Raw genomic sequence first — 23,134 nt, forward strand, 5'->3', positions numbered from 1 at the left:
CGCCCTCCCCACCGTGACGGCTCTGCGGCCCCGGGCCCGCTGGCGGAACGGCTCCCCGCGGGGCGGGCGGCTGGGGCCCGTCGGGCCGGGGGTACCGCAGCCCCTCCGGTGGAGCGGGACCGGCGTTCCCGCCGCCGCCCCCCCCAACCCCGCCCTTTCGCCCGCGGCCCCTTTAAATTCTCGCGGAGGTCACCGGAGGATTCGCCCCAGGCCAGCCCCGCCCGCGCGGCGCGAGCCAATCGTCTTCCAGGCGCGTGCCCCTCCCCGGGGCCAATCGCAAGAGAAAGCCGTGGAGGCGGGAGGCCAGCCTCCGTGATGGACGGGCGCCGATGACCAATCACCCTCCAGAACTGGGCGGCTGATGCATGGGAGCTGCGCCCCAATAGGCTCCCGGCCGAGTGGGCGGGTCCGGCGTCGCCGGGCGCTTGCGAGCCCCCCGCCGGGCGGCCGAGGTAAGGAGGGGAAGATGGCGGAGTGAGGGGAAGACGCGGAGGGGCTGGGGCCGGCCGCGGCCCCGCGGCCTCGGCCGCGCTCAGGTGAGTGCTGGCGGGGTGAACAATGACCTGCTTCCCCGCCCGGTGCCCCGCTCCCTGCTTGCGCTGGGCCCGGGCACGTTCGCGCCCGCCGCTCCCTGAGGCGCGCTCCGCCCGCCGCCCCGGGCCGGATCCGGTGGGCGCGACTGGGCGGCCGCCCGGCTCGCTTCACCCGCCGGCGCGGCCCCCGGGGTGCGGGGGGTGTGTGAGGAGGTGCCTGCCGTGTGGGGGGGGGGACGCCGCCTGGCGCGCGGGTGAGGGCGGGGCGGGGAGAAGCGGGAAGCGGGCCGGGTTGAGCCGCCTGCCGCCCTGAAAAGTCCGAGTAACTTCGGAGCTGGGGGTGAGGACGGGAGGGAGAGCGGAGAGCCTGGGCCTTCCCCCACAGCAGCAGCCGAGCTGCGAACAAGCCGGGAGCGTCTCTCTGACGGCGGTCATGGAGGGGAGAAACCGAAAGGTATCCTCCGAAATTAGTCTGTTCATCTCCGGCTACGAGCATGGCACTGGTTATAGCTGCTGTTCTGTCCTCGTTCTTATTCACGGAATCCGTGCGCGGGGTGGGTTTTGCTAATCTGAGCAGTTAAAGTCTTTTTTTCTGGCGGTTTTATGTTATACCGACACAGGAGTGCCCAAAGGGGATGGCTTTCATTTGGCAAAACCAGAGCATACAAGTAATCAACAGTGCAAAGTAGGTTTTGGTGGAGAGATTATAGGGGAATCGATTGTAGCCTTATGAATTGATGTGGTTGTTGAGAATAAGGTGAAGAGGATTTTATGTACGATGAAACACGTGAAACTGTTACTAAAAACCGCTCTCCTTTCCATGTTAGTAACATGCAGGTCAGGTATGCCCTGAATTTTTCAAAATTATTTGAAGTATTTTGTACTACAGAATGGTACTTTGTTTAAATTAACAAACAAAAAAAAAATACAGAAACCAGAGGGAGGACACTTCTTACTGAAAGTCAAAGGATTACTGTTACTTTCATGATACTCCTTGTATTCTAAATTTGATAACAATGCTTTGAATCTCAATTTTGTCATAGAATTCAGAGTGACTGTGTTTTTGACATGCATGTCAGGTAAAAGTAAAAAATTGAAGTGGTTCGATGAGAAGCACAGCTTTAGATTTTGGGCAGGTGTGGCGTGTTATCTTACATGGTCTAATAATGAAGTAGTTGTTTGTAACTGGTGAAATAACCCGAAAGAAATAAGCTAAGTGTTTTTGTCACAACTAGTTCTGAAAGCAGTAGTTACTTACGAGAAAAATTTCCTAAGGAACGTTTTACCAATTTCATGTGCTATATTATTCATGTAGTAACAGTAATAGCAGCTTATGAGCAACATAGCATTAAGACACAGCGTGCTGCTACTGATGAATATTCCTACTTATACATGCCTATATATGAATTGTTAAAATATACCCGGGGATTTGCCTTTGGCGTATTACATGTAAAGATAATTTTGCTTTATGTTATCATTAAAAGAATAATAAGCAATCAAATTTCCCATAAAGTAACACTATTTTAGCAGTAAGTAGATTCATTTGGGTTAATACTTAATTGCTTTGAATGCACAGGAGCTGTGAGAAATAGTATATTAAAATAAAAAAAAAAATCAGAGGGATTTGTTATGCTGGTATATGTCAGATCAACTGTAAACACTGCTTTACAGTCTTGCCAACAGTGCTGTGAGTCTGCAGTGGGAAGGTTTGCGTGAACAGGCTCTGTATCTTACAATGGTGACCTGTCATTCAGGGGTGTCAAAAATCGTGGGCCAAGTAAGGCTAAAAACTCTGACCGAGTCTGTGAGGAGTCTGGAGTATCTCTTGAACACCTCCCACATTCATTCTTAAAAACGTAGAAGAGGAGCAGTGTTTGAAACCAGTCCTGACGTGCTGGAGGTTATGTGAATGCAAGATGCGAGGGCCTGCACAGTCTTTGGAGGATTAAAAGAAAGAAGAAAAAAAAAAAAAAAAAAAAAAAAAGGACGATTTTTCTAAAACAGGATGTGGAGGAAGGAATGTTTCTTTGCCTGGATGGTATTCAAGGAGCACATTATTATGGTGTGTGTAACATGGAATAGAAAGCTCAGCTGTAAGACAGTCTTCCCTATTTTCTCTGCTGCCGTTCCAACAATGCAGCAAATATCCATGGGCAACCTCATAGGGGAGGAAGGTGATTTTTATTCAAAATGTAAAGAGAAACAAAACACTCACTCAGGCTTGCAGTCTCCCGAGTGGCAGAACGCGTGCAGTGCCTGCGATGTCTGTCGGGTAGCCGGGCACCATCGCAGGGCTGCTCGAGCTGCGTGCCCACCAGCCTGGCACTGCCTTGCTCGTGTCCAGGTGCTGAGTCCCGGATCCCAGGTAGAGGACGTGGCACATCAGCTGGCAGGTCCTTATGCTATCTGGTCTCTTCCTAGGTTGGCAACCATTCCAGGTTTTGGATATGCCTTTGTGTGCCCTTTTGGAGGTGACAGTGGTCTGTGTCTGCCCTGCTTGGCTCAACGTTCAGCAGTGTTCTTTGTCTCCAGGGCTGGGTGTCTTCTGAAATTGCAGGGGGAAGGATGTGCTGGGGTGTTGATGACCTGCTAACGTGGGTGCCACAAGCCCTTTTGAGAGCCCTGTTCCTGCTCTATCTCCAGTCACACCATTCTTAGCCTTTCTAATACAGTTCTTTATATTGCATCACACATTGGGTTTAGATGCCTTTTCAGAAGTTACCTAGAAAGTGAAAGGAGCACAAAGGCAGCTATTTTTTTTTGCAGGACTGTAAGCTACTTCTATTGTATTTTGTGTGTGTGATGTAAACTTCCATCATTATGAGCTTTCCAGGTTAAATTTGACACTTCAAGCCATGTGTAAGGCCTTGGTGAACTTGTGATCTGTAGTGTTAATTTTGCTTTCTGTATCTTCACATATCACCACATTTAACTTTTCAAGTTGTTGTATATTGGGCTTTCTATATAAGCCTGTTTCTAGATCTTTCCTTCTTCACATACTTCTCAGGCTGTAGGGAAGAGAAGAGGAATCATCTTCTGTGTCCCTGTTAATTCTGCTTATCTCCTGGAGCATTTCTCTCTGTATGTGTGAGAGAAAGGTAGTGTTTTGGAAGGCTGGATCTGATGGATCTTGAGTTTTTGCTGACTACTGTAATTGAAACTAAGGATACCTTAAAACAGTGTGAGGGCTGGAGTAGAACTTGGTAGCACAGCTGTATGTTACTCATTTTAGTATAGTTTCCAATTCCAGTGTGCCTATTATTATTTTATTTTCCATTGGTGCATTGGTAATAGGCATGTTGATCTATATGAAAAGACAAATACTGCAGTTTTGCTGGTCAATTTACTTGAGATATTTCTTCAGCAATTGCAAAGCAAAAAGAGGTGAAGTTAGTTGCCTGTATGCAAGATGTTGTCTGTTTGAATGTGAGATTTGACGTTCGTGAAAACTAACCTTTACTTACAGTAGAGCAAAAAAGATATGAAGGGACAATATGTCAAAACTTAAAAATAATATTTTCTGATTTTATAACAGAAAAATGATTAATACATTTAATGTTGTGTTTTCACAAATATTTGTTGTTTCAGATCAATTGATTGTATGTTCAGTAAGGTATGAAACAAGAATAATATTTTTTCTTCGTAATTTCCATTAGCTTTTAACTGTAGAGTTGATGCTGTCACCATCAGTTTCAGTGCCTGCTAATTTTCAACAGCCTTGATGTATATTCAGTTGCATTTGCAAGTTCTGTTGGTACTGTGTGAACTCTGCTCCCACATAATCTATGAAAGTCAGATAGAAAGCATATCAAGCAGAGTTTTTAAATACCAGGGCACCCAAAGTCAGTGAACTTGTTAAAATAAAATAAAAAATTGGTTAAAGCCAACTGAATTTCAGTATTGGATGAACCGTTCCTTTTACAAGTTCTTTGTCATCTGCTGTGTTTTTGTAATAAGACTTACTTTAGTATCTAGTTTAGTTAATTCGTAGTTTTAGAATAAGTGAAAGAACACCCAACTTTTCAAAGATGGGCATTGGGAACTGTTTCCATTATGAGAAGTAAATTTGGAGGAGTTCCTGATAACTGTTCCCCATCAAATTAATTGTTCTGTGAATCATTTGCTCTTGGCTCCTTGATCTTTCAAAGTCGCATAGTGCTTGGCAGGTTCTTGAGGGAGGACTTGAGTAGGAAGGGACAGAACTGGAATATGAGAATGGAATAACTACTGTGAAATACAGGGCTCAGATTATCTGATGACTGAATTTTCTGAAGGTTCTTGCAGAAATGCTGTGTTGTGCAGGAAGGTGGAAGCTCATAATACTTTGGTGAGGATACTGGGAGTTTTTAATAATGTAAGTTCTGTGAGATCAGTTAGTTCTGCTTATAGCAATCTGTTACTCTTCTAGTTAGGTTGTCAGCTCAGCTACAGTGGTTTGTTATTAACAAGAAAGAATATCTTGCCTTACTAGAGACTCAAATTGTGTCCATCTCACTTCCTATGAAACTGAAACATCTGTCTGTTGATGATAGCTTACCACAAAGTCATTTATTTTAAAAATATGCACCGTTAGAAAGTTGTTTCGGTGTGTTGAATGCTTAATGCGTCAGGTACAGTTGGTCGACCACGGGCTGTAAGCTGTTCACAGTAAGGTAGAAACCAACAAATACCAGGGAAAAAGGGAATTCGGCACTGTGTAAACTACATTCTGTGAAGTGAATGACACGCGTGATTTTACTCCAGGAAGCAGAATGGTTTCTGAACAAAAGCCTTTCAGGGGTGTTTTGGGTATATGCTTTTCCTGCCCAGCCTGCTCTTAGTTAAAGCTTGCCTGTCCTGGGTCTTCTATACTTGGGCCCGATTCACTTGACCAACCTTTCCCTTAGACTAAAGGAAGGGGGTGGATATGATTGTTTGAAAAGTAACATCAACATATTTTATGTAGAAAATCTAAAAATGTTAACTGGTTCCTGGGAAGTACGGCTAATCTTTTGTGTCTTATGCAGATAATCATGTGTGGTTTGAATCGCTTTCTAGATGCAAATTTAATTTCATTTGTTCATCTCTTTCTCCCTAGGCTCACTGAAGAGAATGTGGATTGATCAAAAATAATGGTGAGTAAAACCATAAGGTTATTTAGGTATTAAATATCAGGTACTAACCTTGTCAAATTTCTTGATTTAGGGGTTTTATTTCTTTTTTTTTTTTCTTTTTTTTTTTTCCTCTCCAAATAAGTCAGTCATTGAGATTTTAATTTTTCTGAGGATACTTTCAGAGAACTGCAATGTTCCCACAGTGTCAGCTTTCAGCTTCGGCTTCACTTGAAAGAGACTTTGATTTTAATTATGTATTCTAACAAGAATTAATGCTTTTAAAGTTATAAAATTCCTGTTCCGTGATGTAATTTTTCTCTACTAAGAGACACTAGTTGCATAATTATATTAACTTGGAGTAGTTATCTTAAAAGTGGTATTTGTTAAACAGTAGGATTGAAAGAACAATAATTTAACCAAACGTCAATTATCAAACAGAAAAAAGTGCATTCAGAATTTCTAATGATGACGATCAACTTCTTGAGTTTTGATTTCTTTTTTTTTTTTTTTTTTTTTTTCTTCCAGTGAATGAAATGAAGGTATTCTGGTATTTAAGGTGTGTAACAAGAGTGCTATATTCCATTCTCAGCTCTGCCACAAACCTTTGTCATGTTTTGTTTCAGCTCTCCAGGTCTGTTTTTCCCCATCTTCATAACAAGAGTAAGACTTTCCCAGTAGTGTGAGCATGGATGGTCAAGCTCACGTTCAGCTGAAATATTTGAGTGCCTCAGAGAGAGAGTGGTGGTGATGTGTGCTGTATTTCCATTGTCATGATCTACTTGCTACTTCTAACACAGTTGAAAATTGTCACTGGAAGGTTATTTCTGAACTTAATCAACAAAAGGGTTAAGGTAATTAGAGTAAGAGGAGAAATACAGAGAAAAGAGAGAAAGGGGGTAGAAAATACAGTGTATCCTCATGTTCTTTTATGTGAGAGAAACCAAAGAAAACAAGTTTTTAACATCTCATTGTAGTACAGGAGACTGATAAGAAATGTTTCTGGCACTGGCTATGCAGGAACCCACACATGTTACCTTCCAGTCCAGGCTGGCATCAAACTTAAAGCAAAAAAATCATGTCTTAACAGCTACTGTGACTAGGTGATACTAGGTGAGTGTCACTGATGAAAGGCCAGGAGATCAGTGACAAGATGAGTTACTGACTTACGTCCACGCTGTGGATAAGTGGGGAGGAATGAGTGAAAGTGAGTAGCTAATCTGTGTGATCTCACAACTGTCGTAAATGCTTTTTTCTCCACAGCACTGACAGTTTTGTAGTTTATTAGGTGATAGTTTATGGTGTCTCTCTGAATTGTGACCTGCTGCAGCAGAACATACTCTGTGTGCAGTGTGTATTCGGGTGCTGTCTGAACATTGCCATGCTATATGTTGGAGTCACAGTTAAGAAGCCCCATAGCTAATTAACACCGGTATATTTTTGGATGCATTGCTTCTGAATGAGTGTATAGTTCAGCATTTCTGTAGTATTTCTTTAGCCAGCTCATGGACATCTACAGTTAAATATAAAATCTTATGGAGCAAGGGTTTATTGCAGTTTGTGAAGCCAGCTAATTTTGTCCATTAGAGTCAGGCTTTTAAAGTAATGAACAAGCGGTCATTTTAATGTTGAATGTATTTTATTCTAATTCTTAAACTACCTCTCCTGATTTTTTTATTTTGGGATTCCAGATCCTCTCCTGACATTCAAGAAGAAAGCAGTCCTGTTGCTTGCTCATAGGCTGCAACATGTGGCTGTTTCTCTTCTAGCAAGCAAAAAGCTGTCCTTCACTTCCATGGAGCTGAATGAACAAAGATCTCTCCGCTTCCTATTTCAACCATCTCACCCAACATTTGATTCACCAGATGACTTCTGCCACAGAAGTACCCCACCGTTTTATCAAAACTCCAAAAGCAGAGTAACAGAAATCAGCATTTGTTTCCCTGAAGAAATGTCTTCTGGGCCAGCTCTTCATCCAGCTTTCTGCATTCTGTTCTAAAGTGAGAAATACTTTGTAATCAGATGCAAGAGAAAGCTGGTGATGTTCACCGGTATTTCCTTCTTCATTTTAGGAAGGTTAAGTACTTCACTGTGTCATAATGGAATTTCTAGCAGATAAAGTGTCTGCATGCATTGCGATGTCAAACTGTCTTGACATGTATGAAAAATTGCAGCAGGAAAACCATAACATATTTTCTGCTCTGACATGATGAAGAAACTTGCCAAACAACTGGGGACATCCCATACAGGTATTTTCTAGTCCAGGACCCAGGCTTGACTTTGTAGATAGATGTCTTGATGTCAACTCACGTAAAGCAGCTAACGCACAGGAACAAATGCAGAATCACCTTGTCTATAGTGTGTAAATGCATCGTCCCAGTCTGTGATCAAAATGTATATTTGCATGTGCAAACCTATGTAAGTGCTGGATATGAAGAGCTTTCACCAGGAGGAGAAATTACTCTGCACCATTTCATTTTTAGCAAAGAAAAATGAAGCTTTAAAGGCCTCTGGGGTAACAGGATAATGATTAGGTTTATGTTGAATCATTCCTTCCCTTTGGCTTTTTATGAGTCTTTAGCAGCAAAAGGAACAAAAACATTCTACGGTAGAAGAGATAGGTCAGAACTTCTTTCTTTATTAAAGAAATTAACTTCTCTTGGGGTAGAAGAGACCAGAGATGTAAAGTTGCAGTTTATCCACTCAGCTTTCATGGCATGGTTTCAGCTTTTCGTACTGCTGATGCAATCAGCTTTTTGATTCTTCTGTGACTGAGAGCTGAGGTGACCTGTATGTTTCCATCATCTAGGTAGAAATAGGCCCAAGAGAATGGACTGTTGTTAGCCACGTAAGAGGGGTGACGTGAGAGAGCAGAAATACTTAGGATGGGCCGCCTTCTGCTTCCTCTTATTCCTTTCCAAACTAAGGCGCAATCTGTTGTTCTTATGTTTACACAAGATTCTTTGTCTCCATCATTTGTGATTCTATAGGATGTTTTCTATCATTCTGAGATGGGAGTGTGTATTGTTTACATGCTCCCTGCTATGATATTGTATATGGCAAGTAAGATTTCTTGGCAAAAAAACCCAGAACCGGGATATGTATTCTATTCCACCTGAAATCTGGAGCTCTTCTTAGTGCACCTTATTCCAAGCTTGTGATTTAGAAAATGTGACTTATTACCTTAAAACAATATTTTCAAATCTGGATCAAATACAGGTATATAGGTTCTGTTAATAGGTTTTGGGAAATAATAGCATGGTTGGGGCGGATATTTTAGATTTCTTGTTTGGTTCTATTTTTCACTTTAGAAAAACTGCTGGAGAGAGCCAGGCAGCCTGAAATTGGCTGAAAAAGCCAACAATTGAATTCCCTCTTAAATCTTAATGATAGATTGCAAAGGCAGCATTCTGATACTAAAAATGTGGTGACATTTTATGGGACCAAGTTCCATAGTAGAGTAAGGACAAGTGTTGATGTTGATCCTAATCTTCAGAGTAGAGTTAAGCCTGTGTTTAGACTTGCATTGTAACAATAAGATTTAATGACAGCTTTACCCATTTTTTGTTTCCATGAAGAGAAGATCAGATGTGTAAGCTAAAGAGTGATGGGCAAGACGCTGCATATCAAAAAATGCCAACTGTAATGAGCAGAGAGGTGCACCAAAATTGTGTATAACATTGTGATGAGCTGTGTGATAAAAGTTACATTGATCTTGATGAGGCAACCACCAGCTTGGCCTGACTTTTTTTAAGAACGTAGGATTTCTTTGCTGAATATGGTCTGAATTTTCTGGCATTGGAGGCAACTAGAAAAGCACACTTCCTTTTAGGGCCTCCTTATGTTGAAACCAATGGGATTTAATGTAGATGTCTGTAGAAGCAGGATCCATCTCTAAGTGATGGAAAATACTGTCAATATCATAAGATTATAAGTGGTTGGGAGGTATCTGGTACAAGAAACATCTGATTTTTAGATCTGGGAATTTCCTTTTCCTCCTTCTTCCCAATTTACCCTTTTGACATTAGAGCTGGCAGTTGTTTCTTGCATAGCTTGATGACAAAATACTTGAGGAACAGGAAGGTATTTTTGTTTTCTGTGGGCATGTACAAAAACTAACAATGTGTCTGACTAGAGAATAGACATTAAGCTCTTTAATTTCTTTTTCTGTGGGAATAACCCTCAACATTTAGTAACCCTGCATTGTAATAAAAAAAAAATAGAATTGCTGATTTTTTCCTGACTGCTATTCATGATAATGTAACAACATTAGTTTTCAAGTTTAATTTTAAATCATAATATTTTTAGCAGGGCTATGGATCTGTGGCTTTCACAGAAGTAATACTCCAATAGTGCATGCCCAGAAGACCCCCACTGCCGTACCTTTCCAGCCAGCACCTTTATAAAACTGCTGTGTTAGGAAATGCTGCCTCAGCCTACCTAACTTTTTCGTGCTCCACTTTTTCTCTATGTCGGTTGGAAATCTTCCCATGTGAAAGATTACAAAAACAAGGGGCATGTGCAATAGATCATATATATATACATATATATATTTTAATACTTGTGGACAAAATGATGTTACAAGTTGTTTGAAAACAACAAAATCACCAATGTCTTCCATTTTGAGATGTGTATAGTTCCATAAGCATTAGTGCTTTGTAGCAAACTGTAGTGCCATGTTAGGATCAGTGCATGAGCCTAGTAGTATTTTTACAATTTCAGAGTGACAAATTTATTAATAAACAGTGATGATAATGTAATTAACAATAGAAAGGATACAATAGAAATGTCACAAACATGGTCTAAACATGCAGTATCCTCCCTTTGACAATGGCAACGCTATCTTTAGGAATGGAATGCATTCACTTAACGGGCTTCATAGAATCATAGTTGACTTTTTGGTTTTAGTCTATCTGTCCAACTGCAATAGTAAGCTAGTGTATGTAAGCGTCCAGAATTCTCATCTCTATCAGTGGGTTTCTTTTCTTTCTAGTCTTTGTTGAAGGTATTTTTTTCCATGTGCAGCATTTTCAATTTTATTATCATCATAGGTTGGGTATACTCAGAAAAATATGAATATGCTGAGGAGTTTGTGTGCATTTTGTACGCATCTCTGCTACCTTAAGATCATTTACAAAATCTGTTAAGTAAATTTATTTTTTCAGATCTGACTATAGAATTGTTATAACTAGGTAAACGTTATCCTCGTTATTTAAGTTAATGGTTGCAAAATGCTATCTGCCAATTCTACGTAGAAGACTTTTATCTGTTATTGCAGGAATGGGGAACCTTTTTTGGCTGAAGTCCTGTTGAATCTTTTCACACCTTTGGTGGATCCTGCATTTACATACATCTTAATGTTGATAATAATGAGAGAATATAATAAGGTCAAGGGCTGTTGAAAAACAACATTGCAGACTGTATCTGTGCAGCAGGCTATCTCTAGCCTATGGATCAGAGATTCCCCAACCCTGTATTATTGAGAACTCAATATCCTGTATTTTAAGTAACTTCCAGTATTGCTTTCCAGCTCTAAGCTCAATTTTAATAATTTCTGCCTCTCCCCTCTGCTTTTTCTCAGAAGGAAAGTTTAGACCAGGGGAAGTCTAAATGGTTAAGCACTCAATGGGCAGCTTGGGCTGGTCAAATAAGAGACTGGTATGGTTCCTGAGATGCGCAATGCTCTATGGATGGAATTCTCTGATTTCCTAGGAAAAAGTCTTTTATTTGGTGCCAGTGTTGCTCTTCACGCATTTCTCTCTTTTGCAAGAACAAAATTCTCTTTTAACTTAGAGAGGATACTGCATTTTTTTTTTCCTGAGACCTGCCTGTAAATGGCCGTTAGGGGGAGGGAGGGAATGGGTTGCTTGGTTTTGTAATTTTGATACGATGTGTCTCTAAAGTAATTAATCAAGAAGCATGTACTTTGTTGCAAAACCAGTACTCTGTGCAGAGTTAATGTATGTAAGGGGGAACAAACCCAACCAAACAACCAACCCTCTTCATCTAATACATTTCCAAGAAAATTGGACAGGTGGGCCATTTACAGCAGAGCTCTGGGGGACCTGTGCTGAGCGTTATGTTCAATTCTAAATGGAAGTAGCTGTACCATTGAATAAAGTAGTTTAGTGCTTGGGAGAATCAATTGAAAAATACCTCTGAAACTGGAATGCAAAATAGCACAGTACGTAGGGGGAAGAATCCCTGATGCAAACAAAGCCATAAGATGATTTAATAAGAAAATAGAACTTTAGTAGCAATAACTGTTTTGCATGTGATAGTAACTAACTTGCATTAGCAAGACTGTACAGTAGAGTAAGTGGGTAATAACCAAATACGTTTGTGGCGCTCTGTGCTGCAGGTAGTTGTGTGAAGAGTCTCTTCCTGAGAAGATGGGTGAATTCCTCTTATGTTCCTCTCATTGGAGGGAATTTGGCACTTGAATACTTAGTTAATGAACCTGATATTAACAAAAAAAACAAAACAAAAAAAAAAACAAAAAACCAAAACCACACACAAATTAGCTGTGTCACAGGTCTGAAGCACTGTCAGTGAGTGCTGGGGGAAGGGCAGAAGTACTTTTTGTTTCCTTTGTTTAAAAAGACCAATCTGAGATGGTCTTTAAACAAAAAGTTAGAGAAGTCTTGACACTCAAAACATTTGTACATTCCAAGCACAATTGTAGAATTCTAAAAATGTTATTTTACAGCAAAAAATAATTTTAACCTTGCTAAACACTCTATTTCAGCCCATAATTGATTTCTGTTGATGCCTGAAGTTTTGCAGGGGCAGGTACTGCGAAGCCTCTGGTAACACAAAGGGTGATTGATCTACAGCTGTAGCTTCTGCACCCAGCAAAGTATTTGTGATCAAAGGGTTACATAAAAGAGCCACAGGAGTTTAAAACGTCCATAGTTGACACTGTTTTCAGTGCAGATATGTAGTCTATAGAGACAATATGGCCCAACAGATAATAGTGTATTCTGAACAGAATTATTGTATCAGAGGTTTAGATCTTACCTGGCTGGATTTCTTCTAGAAAGCTGAAATAATTTGGACGGTAACTTACAACTGAACAGAGGCTTCTAATGTTTCAAAACTAGGAAGTCGCAGCCCTTTGGCTCTTCATAAGTTGGTAATGGGACTGTGAGGGCTGTGAGCATTTTTGCAGTATAAAGTAACCAAGATAAGCGTGAGAATGTCTAAATTAAGTGTTGACTAATATGTAATAAGTGTATGAAAAGCTGATTGATCTGGAAGATTGTAATCAGCTTAAATTCCAGCTATTGAATCATTGATAAAATTGGAAGCTGGCCATAGGGGACCTTAATTTGATTGTTGTCTGATTACATTAGAGAAATTATAAATTTATTCTGATCTGTGGTCAGCAAGTACATTTATATAATAATGAAATAATAATGAAAACTCAGTCATGTTCATACTTCAGAAGTCTGAACTTTGGGGCTGTACAGAATTCTTCGTTCAGAGAAGAGAGGGAAGAAATCGAGCCTGATGCAGCCAGCCAAGCTATCTGCATATTCTTCCTAGTTCAGACTTTCTATAATGATCTGTGGGCTACTAGACTAGAAACTATTAAGAGCAACAAAAGGAATCTCTTTGCCTTTCAGCCCTTGTACTATGACATGGACTTTTGCTCCAACCCCCTTGATTTCCCTGCTTCTAAAACTAAGTGGAAGTGTTAGATGCTATGCACTCCTGTGTGGGATATCAAAGTGTAGTGACCAGTACTGACATGCCCCCAGTAGCAGTACTAAAGCCAGACAAGACAAGTATGTGCTGTTTCTACATCCAGTAGTGCTGCTGCAGAAGGTCTAGCCAGTACTTGTGTTGGGAATTGCACCTTCAGGAATTGCACCTTCTGCAACTGAGGATGATGGTCAAATTTAGGACAAAAGAGAAAGTCTTGCAAAGACGCCTTGATATAGTGAGTGAGAAGAAATTGTACCAAGCTTCAGGATACTGACACTCTACGCAAGAGTTACATTGTCAAGAGCTGGCAGTGTGGTTTTTTGAGCAGAGAAGGGAAAAATACAAAAGGAACAGTTTTTGATGGATAACCGATCTTAGAAATAACTGCTTCCTGCATCCCTAGGAAACTGTCTGGTCTTCCTCCAAAACTAATAAACCTGCTTGCTGTTCAGGTACAGAGCTGCACAATGGCAGTTCAAGTTAGATTCCATTGGATTTCTTTTACTGAATGATCCAGTATTTTGCCCCTGTAGCGCTTTGACTGGCACACAAAAGCCAACAGTTGAACCAGGGCAACTCGTTTAACAGTGCAGAACACTAACCATGGATGCTGAGTTTTATTCCCTTTCCGTCTGCTCTACGCTTTCTCCCGAGTTTTAGAGAAAGTGTTGGTGTTCATGATGTAAGCAGAGCGTGTTTCTGTCTCTGAGCTGATGTGCCAGGTTATAATGCAGACAGATTCCCTATGGCTTTACAACAGAGAAAAGGTAATTTACTGTTATAACTGTCTAGTGTGTCCTATGTCAACCCTGTCTGTTTCTCTCCACTCCCCTCCAAATGAGTGTGTTTGCAGGTCAAATAAAAGGTGGCTAGTTTGTAATGCTTTAGGCATGAAGAACTATATGGAGAAACGAAGGAAAGTGGCACAGGCCCACAAACCAAATCTTAGAGCTAGTATTCTAATTATGCATGATTCAAAATGTCTAGTGTAATGTAGTTATTACCAGTAAATTGAGATATGCATTTATACATAATGAAGCAATAGGAATTAATATACCAATAGCTTGAACTTCCTGCTTGAATTCTCAAATTTTGATTTTTTTTTTTTTTTTTTTAGAGAATGTGCTGCCTCTGTAGAGAAAGGGGCAGAATGTATAGATAGGGACAGAAGCATGGCACCAAAACTGTAAATCAGGAACAAGGATCAGCAGAACTCGCCTTGATAACCTCTTGTCTAGTTCGTATTAGTGCCCTGAGCATGTAAAAAGCAGGGCATGAACTAAGCATGTTTAGGGGCGAGATGAGGTTTCTCACCTGCTGCAGCTGTAGCAAGGAAAAGGGTGCAGAGTTTCTTACAAGGTGCAAGGGGGGAGCAACTGGTGGGGAAAAAAACAAAACAAAACAAACACAAAACAACACAAAAAAAGGTAATGGAAACCACAGACTCAAATTGAGTGTAGTATTTGCCAGACAGTAGGTAATAAGCTTGGGTGTGGTGAGAGAAATTATTTGGAGAAGACTGAAATTAATAAGCACAGTACATATATTTCAGGTGTTGAATAGCTTTTTAATAGACAGTATTTTCAGGTAACTCTCTAGCCACATAGGCAGCTGTACTGAAGCATACTGGTACCAGCCAGCAATAATGGCACCTGCAGGAATGAACCTGAAAATACTGGTAATCTTGTATATTTTTTAAGTTCTTTAAAGAGATTTTTAAAAACAGAAAATGAGATTTGATCACTGAAGGTCTTTATCTTCTGCAACACAGGTTGCAATAGTCTTTTTTTCTTTATTTCTCTTATTTAATAAAAGGGAATTTGGGTGCCATCTTTCTGTAAACTTTTAGTGTGTTCTCTGTAATATTTCCCAAGTCTTTCAGTGGATAATGCAGTGAATTTCTGCTGGCAGTTTGAAAATAACATAGAATGTGTGGCATAGCCTACGTCACTAATACTTTTCCAAGTTTCAACTTGTATTCAAGCATGTAGAATACTAGCTTGTTACTGCAAAATTTCATACTTCTAGCTTAGCTTAATTTTGTAGGTGGGCTTAACTTGTGCAGAACACTTCTCCATGTACAGAGGCTCAGTCCTTTTTCTTAAATAGAAAGAGGAAGTGTCTTGCAGGAAGAAACTGTGTGTCAAGTTAACTCCTGTTCATATTTCATAGCCAATCATCCATACAGCATCATGATTTGGGTTTAGAATGGGGGTTGTGTTTTTTTTTTTTCATGAATGCTCTTTCTAGTTACACAAGAATTGCCAAATGAAGATAGGAATATTATAAGAGACCTGGTTTATGGTATCAGAAGTTAGACTAAATGCAATCCTTTGAGCCAATTTCTTCAAGCAAAAAGAGAATTTGTAAAACAAGTTTAGCCCTACAGTTGACCAGGGCCACCTAATTCTTTGTGAGTATTCTTTAGAACACTTCACATAATTTTAAACCCTGTGAAATATATTTTGTGGGATGTGTAAGCAATTGTATCTTTTGTTAATGTTTATTTCCTTCAATATAAAAGCTGGGGAATAGTCTGTGAAGATATCCTCCTTTTCAAAAGTGACACAACAGCAAAGGAGAAGTATTAGTTATAGATTCTTTAACTTTACCTTCATACTTAAAAACAGGCTAGAAAAATACTTCTTTTACTGCACTTCTGATGGCATGCTTATATGGATTAGTGAATATGGATTAGTGAAGGAAATTATTGGTGTCACTAGGAACTGTGTACTCCCATTGCACATGTTTTACATGGTAACAGTGAAAGAATGTCTCCCTGCAAATTCTGATGTTTTTCCAAAAGGCAGCTTGCTTTTATATCTATGCATCTTTGAGGATTTCAAGATAAGATTTTATTCTTTTGACACTGTAAAGAGGAACTGTTTAAAAATGAACTTGGAAACTCTGCACCTGTATACAAATTTTTTTAGCAATAAAGCAGCACAGGCTGAGAATGCACTAAAACTGGATGTGTCATTTGTTCAGAAGCCAAATTAACCAATTTATTACACCCTCCGCTCCACTTCTGAGATGTGTTTGTCCTTGCTGTAGCTTTGTCAAAGCTTAACATTTTGAGCAAAACTAAGGTATGTTGGATATCTTCTCTGAGTCCAGCTGTTCAGCAGACTTCAGGCACAAGAGCCTTCAACTTCTTGGAAGGCAACGAAAGAAAAAAATGTCAGATAAAAGCTTCAAGGTAGAAGAAAGCTGCTGTTGCTTGTATAAATTGCCTAAAAATAATAAGCCCCGCAGAAAACTGTTCCATAGATATGGATTGCTTATTGCTTTGGCAACTACATTTCTGAAAAATTCCTTCTGTATGACACCACCTCATGAGGATGATGCTGGAGAAGCCATGACTCCCCACCCTGCTCTAAGCTTTCCAAAACCTGTTATGGATTGCTATACCTTATGTTAGTTTACAGAAGATTCACAGGATAATTGTTACTTCAGGAGCCTGTTCAACCACCTTAATTTGTTTCATTTTCTAGTTGTTTTTGTCTCTGGATTCAAAGATGACAGCTGCTGGACAGCTAACCTAAGAAGGCCTGACCTCAAAACTTGCTTTTTAAAGTGGTTGGTATTCATTCAAATCCATCCCTCCCACACCAGAATGGCCCTGGCTGCACTTAAAGCTAGAACACATCTATCAAGATGCCTAGTTAGAGGAGATTAGGTTCTATACTAGAATAAACAAATATCTATTCATCAGTTATAGATTAAGAGGAATTTGAATCTGGGATGGTCTGTGGGATCAAACGCTTAATCTTTCAGAAGTAAAATTTTATAAGCATCACTTAAATCAAAATGCACCTAGAGGTTGATAGTAAACAGTCATCTCAAATTACTGAAGATAATGCATTCATTTTACATGGCTTGCTTCTTAAAATAAAATTTACTTAGAACACTGCACTGCTGCAAGCATCTGCAGGTACATTAATCAGTGCCAAGAAAACACATCACTTGATAGACATGAAGGACCACAGCTTGACTTGACAGAGCAGAGGTCCTCCCACTTCCAAAGATTAGAGAAAGAGTAGCATGACTCACATGATATTATATATTGTGCAGATCACTGATATTTCTGAATTTCATTTTTGGGTTGTTTTTTTTTTTTAATTATTTAAAACTTTTTTTATATGATCGTTAAAGAAGAAATGTAACTGATAGCTTTTCCTTTTAAGGGTGGACACAAATGAAACAAGACAATTGAGCAGTTATATACAGTATAGATGTCAAGTAGATAGCGATAAACAGGCTCAATGCAGAAACCAGAATGAAAGAGCAAAAGCGAATAGTCCTATTATCAATCATGTTTCTTACTGATGCAAGAACAAAAAGGCTCTCACTAAGAAAGTAATACAAAAATGAATTTACACAATGGAAAACATTCACCTGAGATGGGGAAATGTTTGCACAAAATGAACTTAGTCACAAGACCTCAGTTAAAGACCAACAGTGCAGAAATCACTGTACAACACAACTTTTAAAAAAGTCTTTGTTCTTGCTAACAACAAATACAGCAAATTCAAGCTTTAAAAACAACATTCCTATTAAGGGTTCAGGATACAGCTCATTTTGGAGAACATTACAGGCCATGAAACAGACCTTACAAGATTGTAAGATTTACTTCAGGTAGTTAACTTTTGATATCCTGAATTTAGCTGTCACTGATTTGCACTTACACTGTCAGATTTGTAAAACAATAGGAATAGATAGCATACAGTATTAGAATTTAACAGAGCATGCCCCTCCTCTCCCTGCAGAACGGCTGTTGGTACTCCGTGTTATCGCTTAATCAGACCAAACTGAGACAACCCCAAACTGAGCCAAAAAGCAGCAGAGTGACCCATTAGCAGTAGGATGAGTACCAGCTGCCCACCTAAAGCCCCTGAAGTGCCTGGCAGTGAGTTTTGTCCCTTCTGCTCCAAGCCCATTACAGGAGTTATTTTACAAATAAGACCACAAAATACAGGGAGTACTGGCATCAGCAGCAAGGGGGAGGGCAACCTGCCAATCATATACAGAAGCAGAAGGAACAGCAAATTGCATCACAGGAATGAAGTAAACCACTACAGACGACTACTAAGATCTATGGAAGGTTTAAAACATCAGCCCTTGAGGCAGCAAAAGGGAGAGGAAAAGGACCCTTAATTTTCCAACCAGCAATAATTGGGGATAAAGATATTCTGTCCCAACAACAGAGAGTAAGTAGTGTTCTTTTTCACCAAATTACTTTGGTAACAGATCACTGATTTTTCATGAAACATCTTGCCCGGCCAAGTGAAGGCAGCAGGCAGATCATCACAACTTCAGCAGAGCAGTGTTCCCACGACTGATCAGACGTGAAGGAAAAGAAAAAAACCTGGTTCCTTGGTTTCACAGCTTCAGCCCCAGAAAGGCAGGCTCAACTGTTAAGGGAGCTGCTCACAGCCTAAGCTTCACAGAGCTGCCAGAACTTGACTCGGTCCTGTGCATCCATGAGGCTGCACTTCCAGAGGACTTGGCTGACATGTGGGTTGCCCTTGAATTTGAAATCCAAAACCTTGTGCTCCAGCCAACATTGTGCCATCCAGATACATGCACCAGGCACACCATGCAGCTTCTATGATATCCTTCAAATCTCTGTAAGAACATTCAATGCTCCTCTCAAATATCATCTTTCTAGTATGTTTTGTATAGTTCCAGAAACATGACTAATATTTCAAAGGCTGGGTTTGCCCCTGAAGTCAGAGAGAATCCAAGTCATAGTTATATCCTGTCTCAGAGAGTGACATGCTGCATGGATGAGCTATTCATTTTTCCAAGCATAACTTTAGTATGTCAGATTTTCAGGTGTTCCCCATAGACTGAAAGGATGCACTGAAGCATCAGTTCTTTCCATACACAGATAAAGTGACAGATCAACACTCAAACCTGTTCCGGTGCATTATTTCATCCTAATGAAACTCTGCAGAGATGCAGAAGCAACCCCAGCAGCTCTTGAAAATAGCATATTATTAGTTGGCCCTGACTACTGCATACCCTGGTCAACGGCATCCGATACAGAGCTTTGCCTTTCTGACATGTTATTCTTTTGTTCCAGTTCCTGTAGCTGCTTTATCAACTTCTCTATGCGAGTGTGAGTCTCCACAAGCTTTTCTTTCAGCTAGAAAAAAAAAAAAAAAAAAAGAGAAATAAGAGTATTAAAACTAGAGAAAAATGTCCTAACACTGGATTGCTACGAAGGCAAGAGATTAACAAGGGCCAGCATAACCCCTTTTGGAGATGTATGGAAATATTCTACTTAAGTAGACAGAGTTGCTGGAGCCTTATTACAATCAATCCAATCTTCCCTAGTTAACTCATTTCAAGTTTTTACACAGCCAGAGATCTTCTTTGGCAATATCTGGACAGACTGCTTCATCATTACTTTATGATTACATGCAGACAGTCCCTCAAAAATGCCATTTCCAGAGTCTGCAGCTTAAGTTATCACATCTAAAGCACAAGAATAAAATCCTGCTGACACTGTGTCTGAAAAAACAAAGACCCGATTCTTGCACTTGTTCTAGCCAACAAGCAAATTCCACAGACACATAATTTATGTTTGCAGTGAAATACTACCATTTTTTAACTTCAGAAAAATGTGTCTCAGCTTTAGAAGTGTCGCCTGGATAAAATTTTTGCAGTTTAGCCTCACTTGACCTCTAAAACCACTCCAATGTCTGGTAAGACACCAAAAGATGACTTTAAAGAAGACAAAACTTAAGAAATGTCAGGAGCCCATTTCCATGCTTAGGACAGAAACAAAAAACAAAAAATTAAGGAACAAGTGAGGACATAAACAGTGGGTACGCCAACTGTCTCCTACACACAGGAACTTTATTTGAGCTAAGGGACAGACAATTTACTAAGTTAACAACTAACCAAGTTATGGAAAAGAACATCCAATTTAAATATCACAAAAGGAGGGAGATTCTAGTGTCTCTGACAGGAGAAGTAAATACTACCATGCTCTTTTGAGCTTACATAGCCATAAATGAAGATGTGCTAGAATCCCTTTCAAACTAACAAATTGCTATTTTTTTTTAAAAATTCTTCAACAGTGACTTATCAGTTGTAGGGACAACACAACTAGTAATAGTGAGGCAGTCTGATTAAACAATTCTTGTTTTCTTTTCAAAGTGTAGAGATAAAAGGTTAATACACTGTTGCCAAAAATTTATCTAGAACTGGGCATGTTTTAAAGGCAAGTGGTTCTGGAAAATATTTTGCATGTCTCATGCATTTAAGTCAGTCACAGTATTATAAGTCAGTATTTTCTCCATCTTATGCACTTAAAAAAAAAAAAAAAATTGTATCAATATTTTTGGACTAATATAAAAAATACCAGCATTTAAAAAATATTTTCCATATAAATTAATGTAGAAACCTTACTTCCTGCAGTTGGCCCTTCAAGGTCACAGCAGGAAAATTCACCTTAGAAGCTTCTATTGAAGTTTGTTTTTCTAAGAGATAACTGGAAAACAAAAAGGGAAAGGGAAAAAAACCCAAAGAAACAAGAAAAAACATTAAAAATCCCATAGTTGCATTCATTGTTTAGACAGATAATTTAAGATGATTTTAAAGCAGATACAAAGTTGTTGCCAAAAGTAGCTAATGCATTATGAAAATATTTAAAACATAACAATGGTTTTACTTTGAAATCATAAGGTCCTCTCATCACCAGCTACAAGTAATTTACAGTTTCTATAGTCAGGTCCTCAATCTATAATGGAACTACTTTGATGCCTTAAATTAGCTAAACGAATCTGGAACTGAAGGAGATTTCAGTATTGCAAGCAACTAAATTTAAACCTTGACATTACATGAGGACACTTAAGAAGCACAAGGCAAATCAAACGGAGTCACACTGTCACAGTTTAAACAGAGGGGATGATATTAAAATCCCACACCAATGTGCTCGGTCAAAAGTACAGCTGCTGTTGTTAGCTGTAGTGTAGCTGCACACCCTGTTGTAAAAACTTCCAAATTCCTGTGAAATCACTGACCATATAAATACAGTACACTCACCAGATGATGCTGTCCTTCAAGAAACAGAAGAAGCCTCGGAGATATGCCAGGGCACTAGAGGCAGAATAAAGAATGAAGCCCACTACCAAGCCACATGACCGGCAGGATAATGCATTATAAGCACTAGAAGGAGAAAGGGAGTAATATTACTGAACAGAAGCTTCGTGAAACCACAGATGATGCATGCTTGTCAGAGGACATCAAATCTTCAGTTCTGTTAGGACAGCAAATCAAGACATAATACTACTTTCTCTTTAAAGAAATAGTACACACAAAGATAATGTAAACATAACTTGGGCATGTTGTACAAGAAATAATCTCTGTAATGAATAAAGATGCAATTAAAGAAGATATCTTATTATGACAGATAATAAGACAAATACATGTCTTATTACCACATTAGGCTATACTACTCAAACATGATTTCACTGGTAAAACAATGTCTGTGCCAGATCACAAATGTGAAATTTCCTCCTGATAAAACAAGATTATTGCCTCATGCAGAGAGAGGAAAAACTAAAAACAAACAAAAAAAAAAGTCTTACATTTACAAAGCTCCCAGCCTTATAAAGTAGCCTCTAAACAGAATTTAAACAAACTACTGGTTCTATAAATCCTCAGGTGGTGTTGACATCCTTCCCATCAGACTAATCCCGGCGTTAACAAACCTATTGCTAACTGGAGGCTTGTGAACAGAGTTGCAGAAGTTACTCATTTTCAGTATGAAAATCACAAAAACAAAACCCCAAAGACAGATGCTTTAATTTAGATAACAGACCTTTTAGGGAAGGAGCAGAAGAAAGAGCCCTAAAGGACAAGCTGTTTTTTACTGTGCTGCTCAAACCTTCTTCTCCAGCACCAAAGGTTAGAGCAGCAGAACTTTTGATTTTGACAAAGATGAGAGCTACATAACTACAAAAGGCTTCTCCATCCCAGGTGACGGAACGGGGGGTACGAAAGGAACCTCGGAGTTTCCCAAACCCGTAAGAAACCCCAGGGCAGAATCCCAGGGAGCTCCCGGCTCCGCCGAAAGCCGGTTCTGCCCTCAAGGGTTTTCTCGCGGCGGCCGCTGCCCAAAAGCGGGAACCGGGCGAGGTACGCACCATCCCAGGAGGGCTCCCTCGAGGCCGAAGAGGAGCGAGTCCTCCCAGCTCACATCGTTGGTGACTTCTGAGAGGAAAAGGAGAGACCCACTGAAAACGAGACGTTCCCCTCACACTCCCCCCCCACCTCCCAGACCCGGCCCCCCCGGCGGCGGGCCCAGCCCCGCGCGGGCACCGCCACTAACTGAAACAGACGAGGAGGCTGAGCCCCCACCGCTCCTCCTGAGCGCAGAGGTGCAGCGAGTCCCCCAGCACCGCCCAGCAGCCGCGGCAGTGGAAGACGGCGCAGTGCGGCGGCAGTAAGGGAGGCGGTGGCGGTGGCAGTAAGGCGCGTGAAGAGGGCTCGGTGGCGGCGGGCGGCTGCTCCACGACGATAGAACCGGCGGACAACGGGCTGCGTACGAACTGCTGCAACTGCCGGCGCAGCGCCATTTCCTCCCGCCCCGCATTTGAGCGCTCCGCCCCCGCCTTCCCGGCCTCACCATTGGAGCGCGCCTGGAAGATCCGCGCTGCCATTGGGCAAGGGAGGCATCAATCCCCCTCCCTCACCCGAGGCTATTGGGAAGCGGGCCGCACCGAGTCAATCAAGCAGGGGAGGGCGGGGCTTTTCCTCGCTAGGACCGCCAATCATGTTTGAAAA

General features: G+C 40.6%; 1 protein-coding gene and 1 long non-coding RNA gene across 3 annotated transcripts; one reads left to right on the top strand and one right to left on the bottom strand.

The window, feature by feature from the left end:
- The first annotated feature begins 404 nt into the window (after positions 1-404).
- Positions 405-16,300, top strand: LOC116960973. 2 transcript variants are annotated; one of them, XR_004406693.2, is made up of 4 exons: positions 405-536; positions 5,611-5,647; positions 6,250-6,477; positions 7,315-16,300. It is a non-coding gene; the product is annotated as an uncharacterized LOC116960973 (long non-coding RNA). The 2 variants fall into 2 exon arrangements; XR_006165142.1 differs by having other exon boundaries at positions 6,250-6,443.
- OIP5 (Opa interacting protein 5) lies at positions 15,117-23,007 on the bottom strand. Its single transcript, XM_032990019.2, has 6 exons — positions 22,680-23,007; positions 22,495-22,561; positions 21,392-21,514; positions 20,756-20,837; positions 19,361-19,484; positions 15,117-16,487 (listed from the first exon to the last, which is right to left on the bottom strand). Exons 1-6 carry the CDS (start codon positions 22,924-22,926, stop codon positions 16,465-16,467), a joined length of 666 nt encoding a protein of 221 aa, XP_032845910.1. The 5' UTR covers positions 22,927-23,007; the 3' UTR covers positions 15,117-16,464.
- Positions 23,008-23,134: the final 127 nt, after the last annotated feature.

The sequence above is a fragment of the Tyto alba genome, unplaced genomic scaffold, assembly GCF_018691265.1.
Source record: "Tyto alba isolate M040663 unplaced genomic scaffold, T.alba_DEE_v4.0 Super-Scaffold_18, whole genome shotgun sequence".
Taxonomy (NCBI): Eukaryota; Metazoa; Chordata; class Aves; order Strigiformes; family Tytonidae; genus Tyto; species Tyto alba.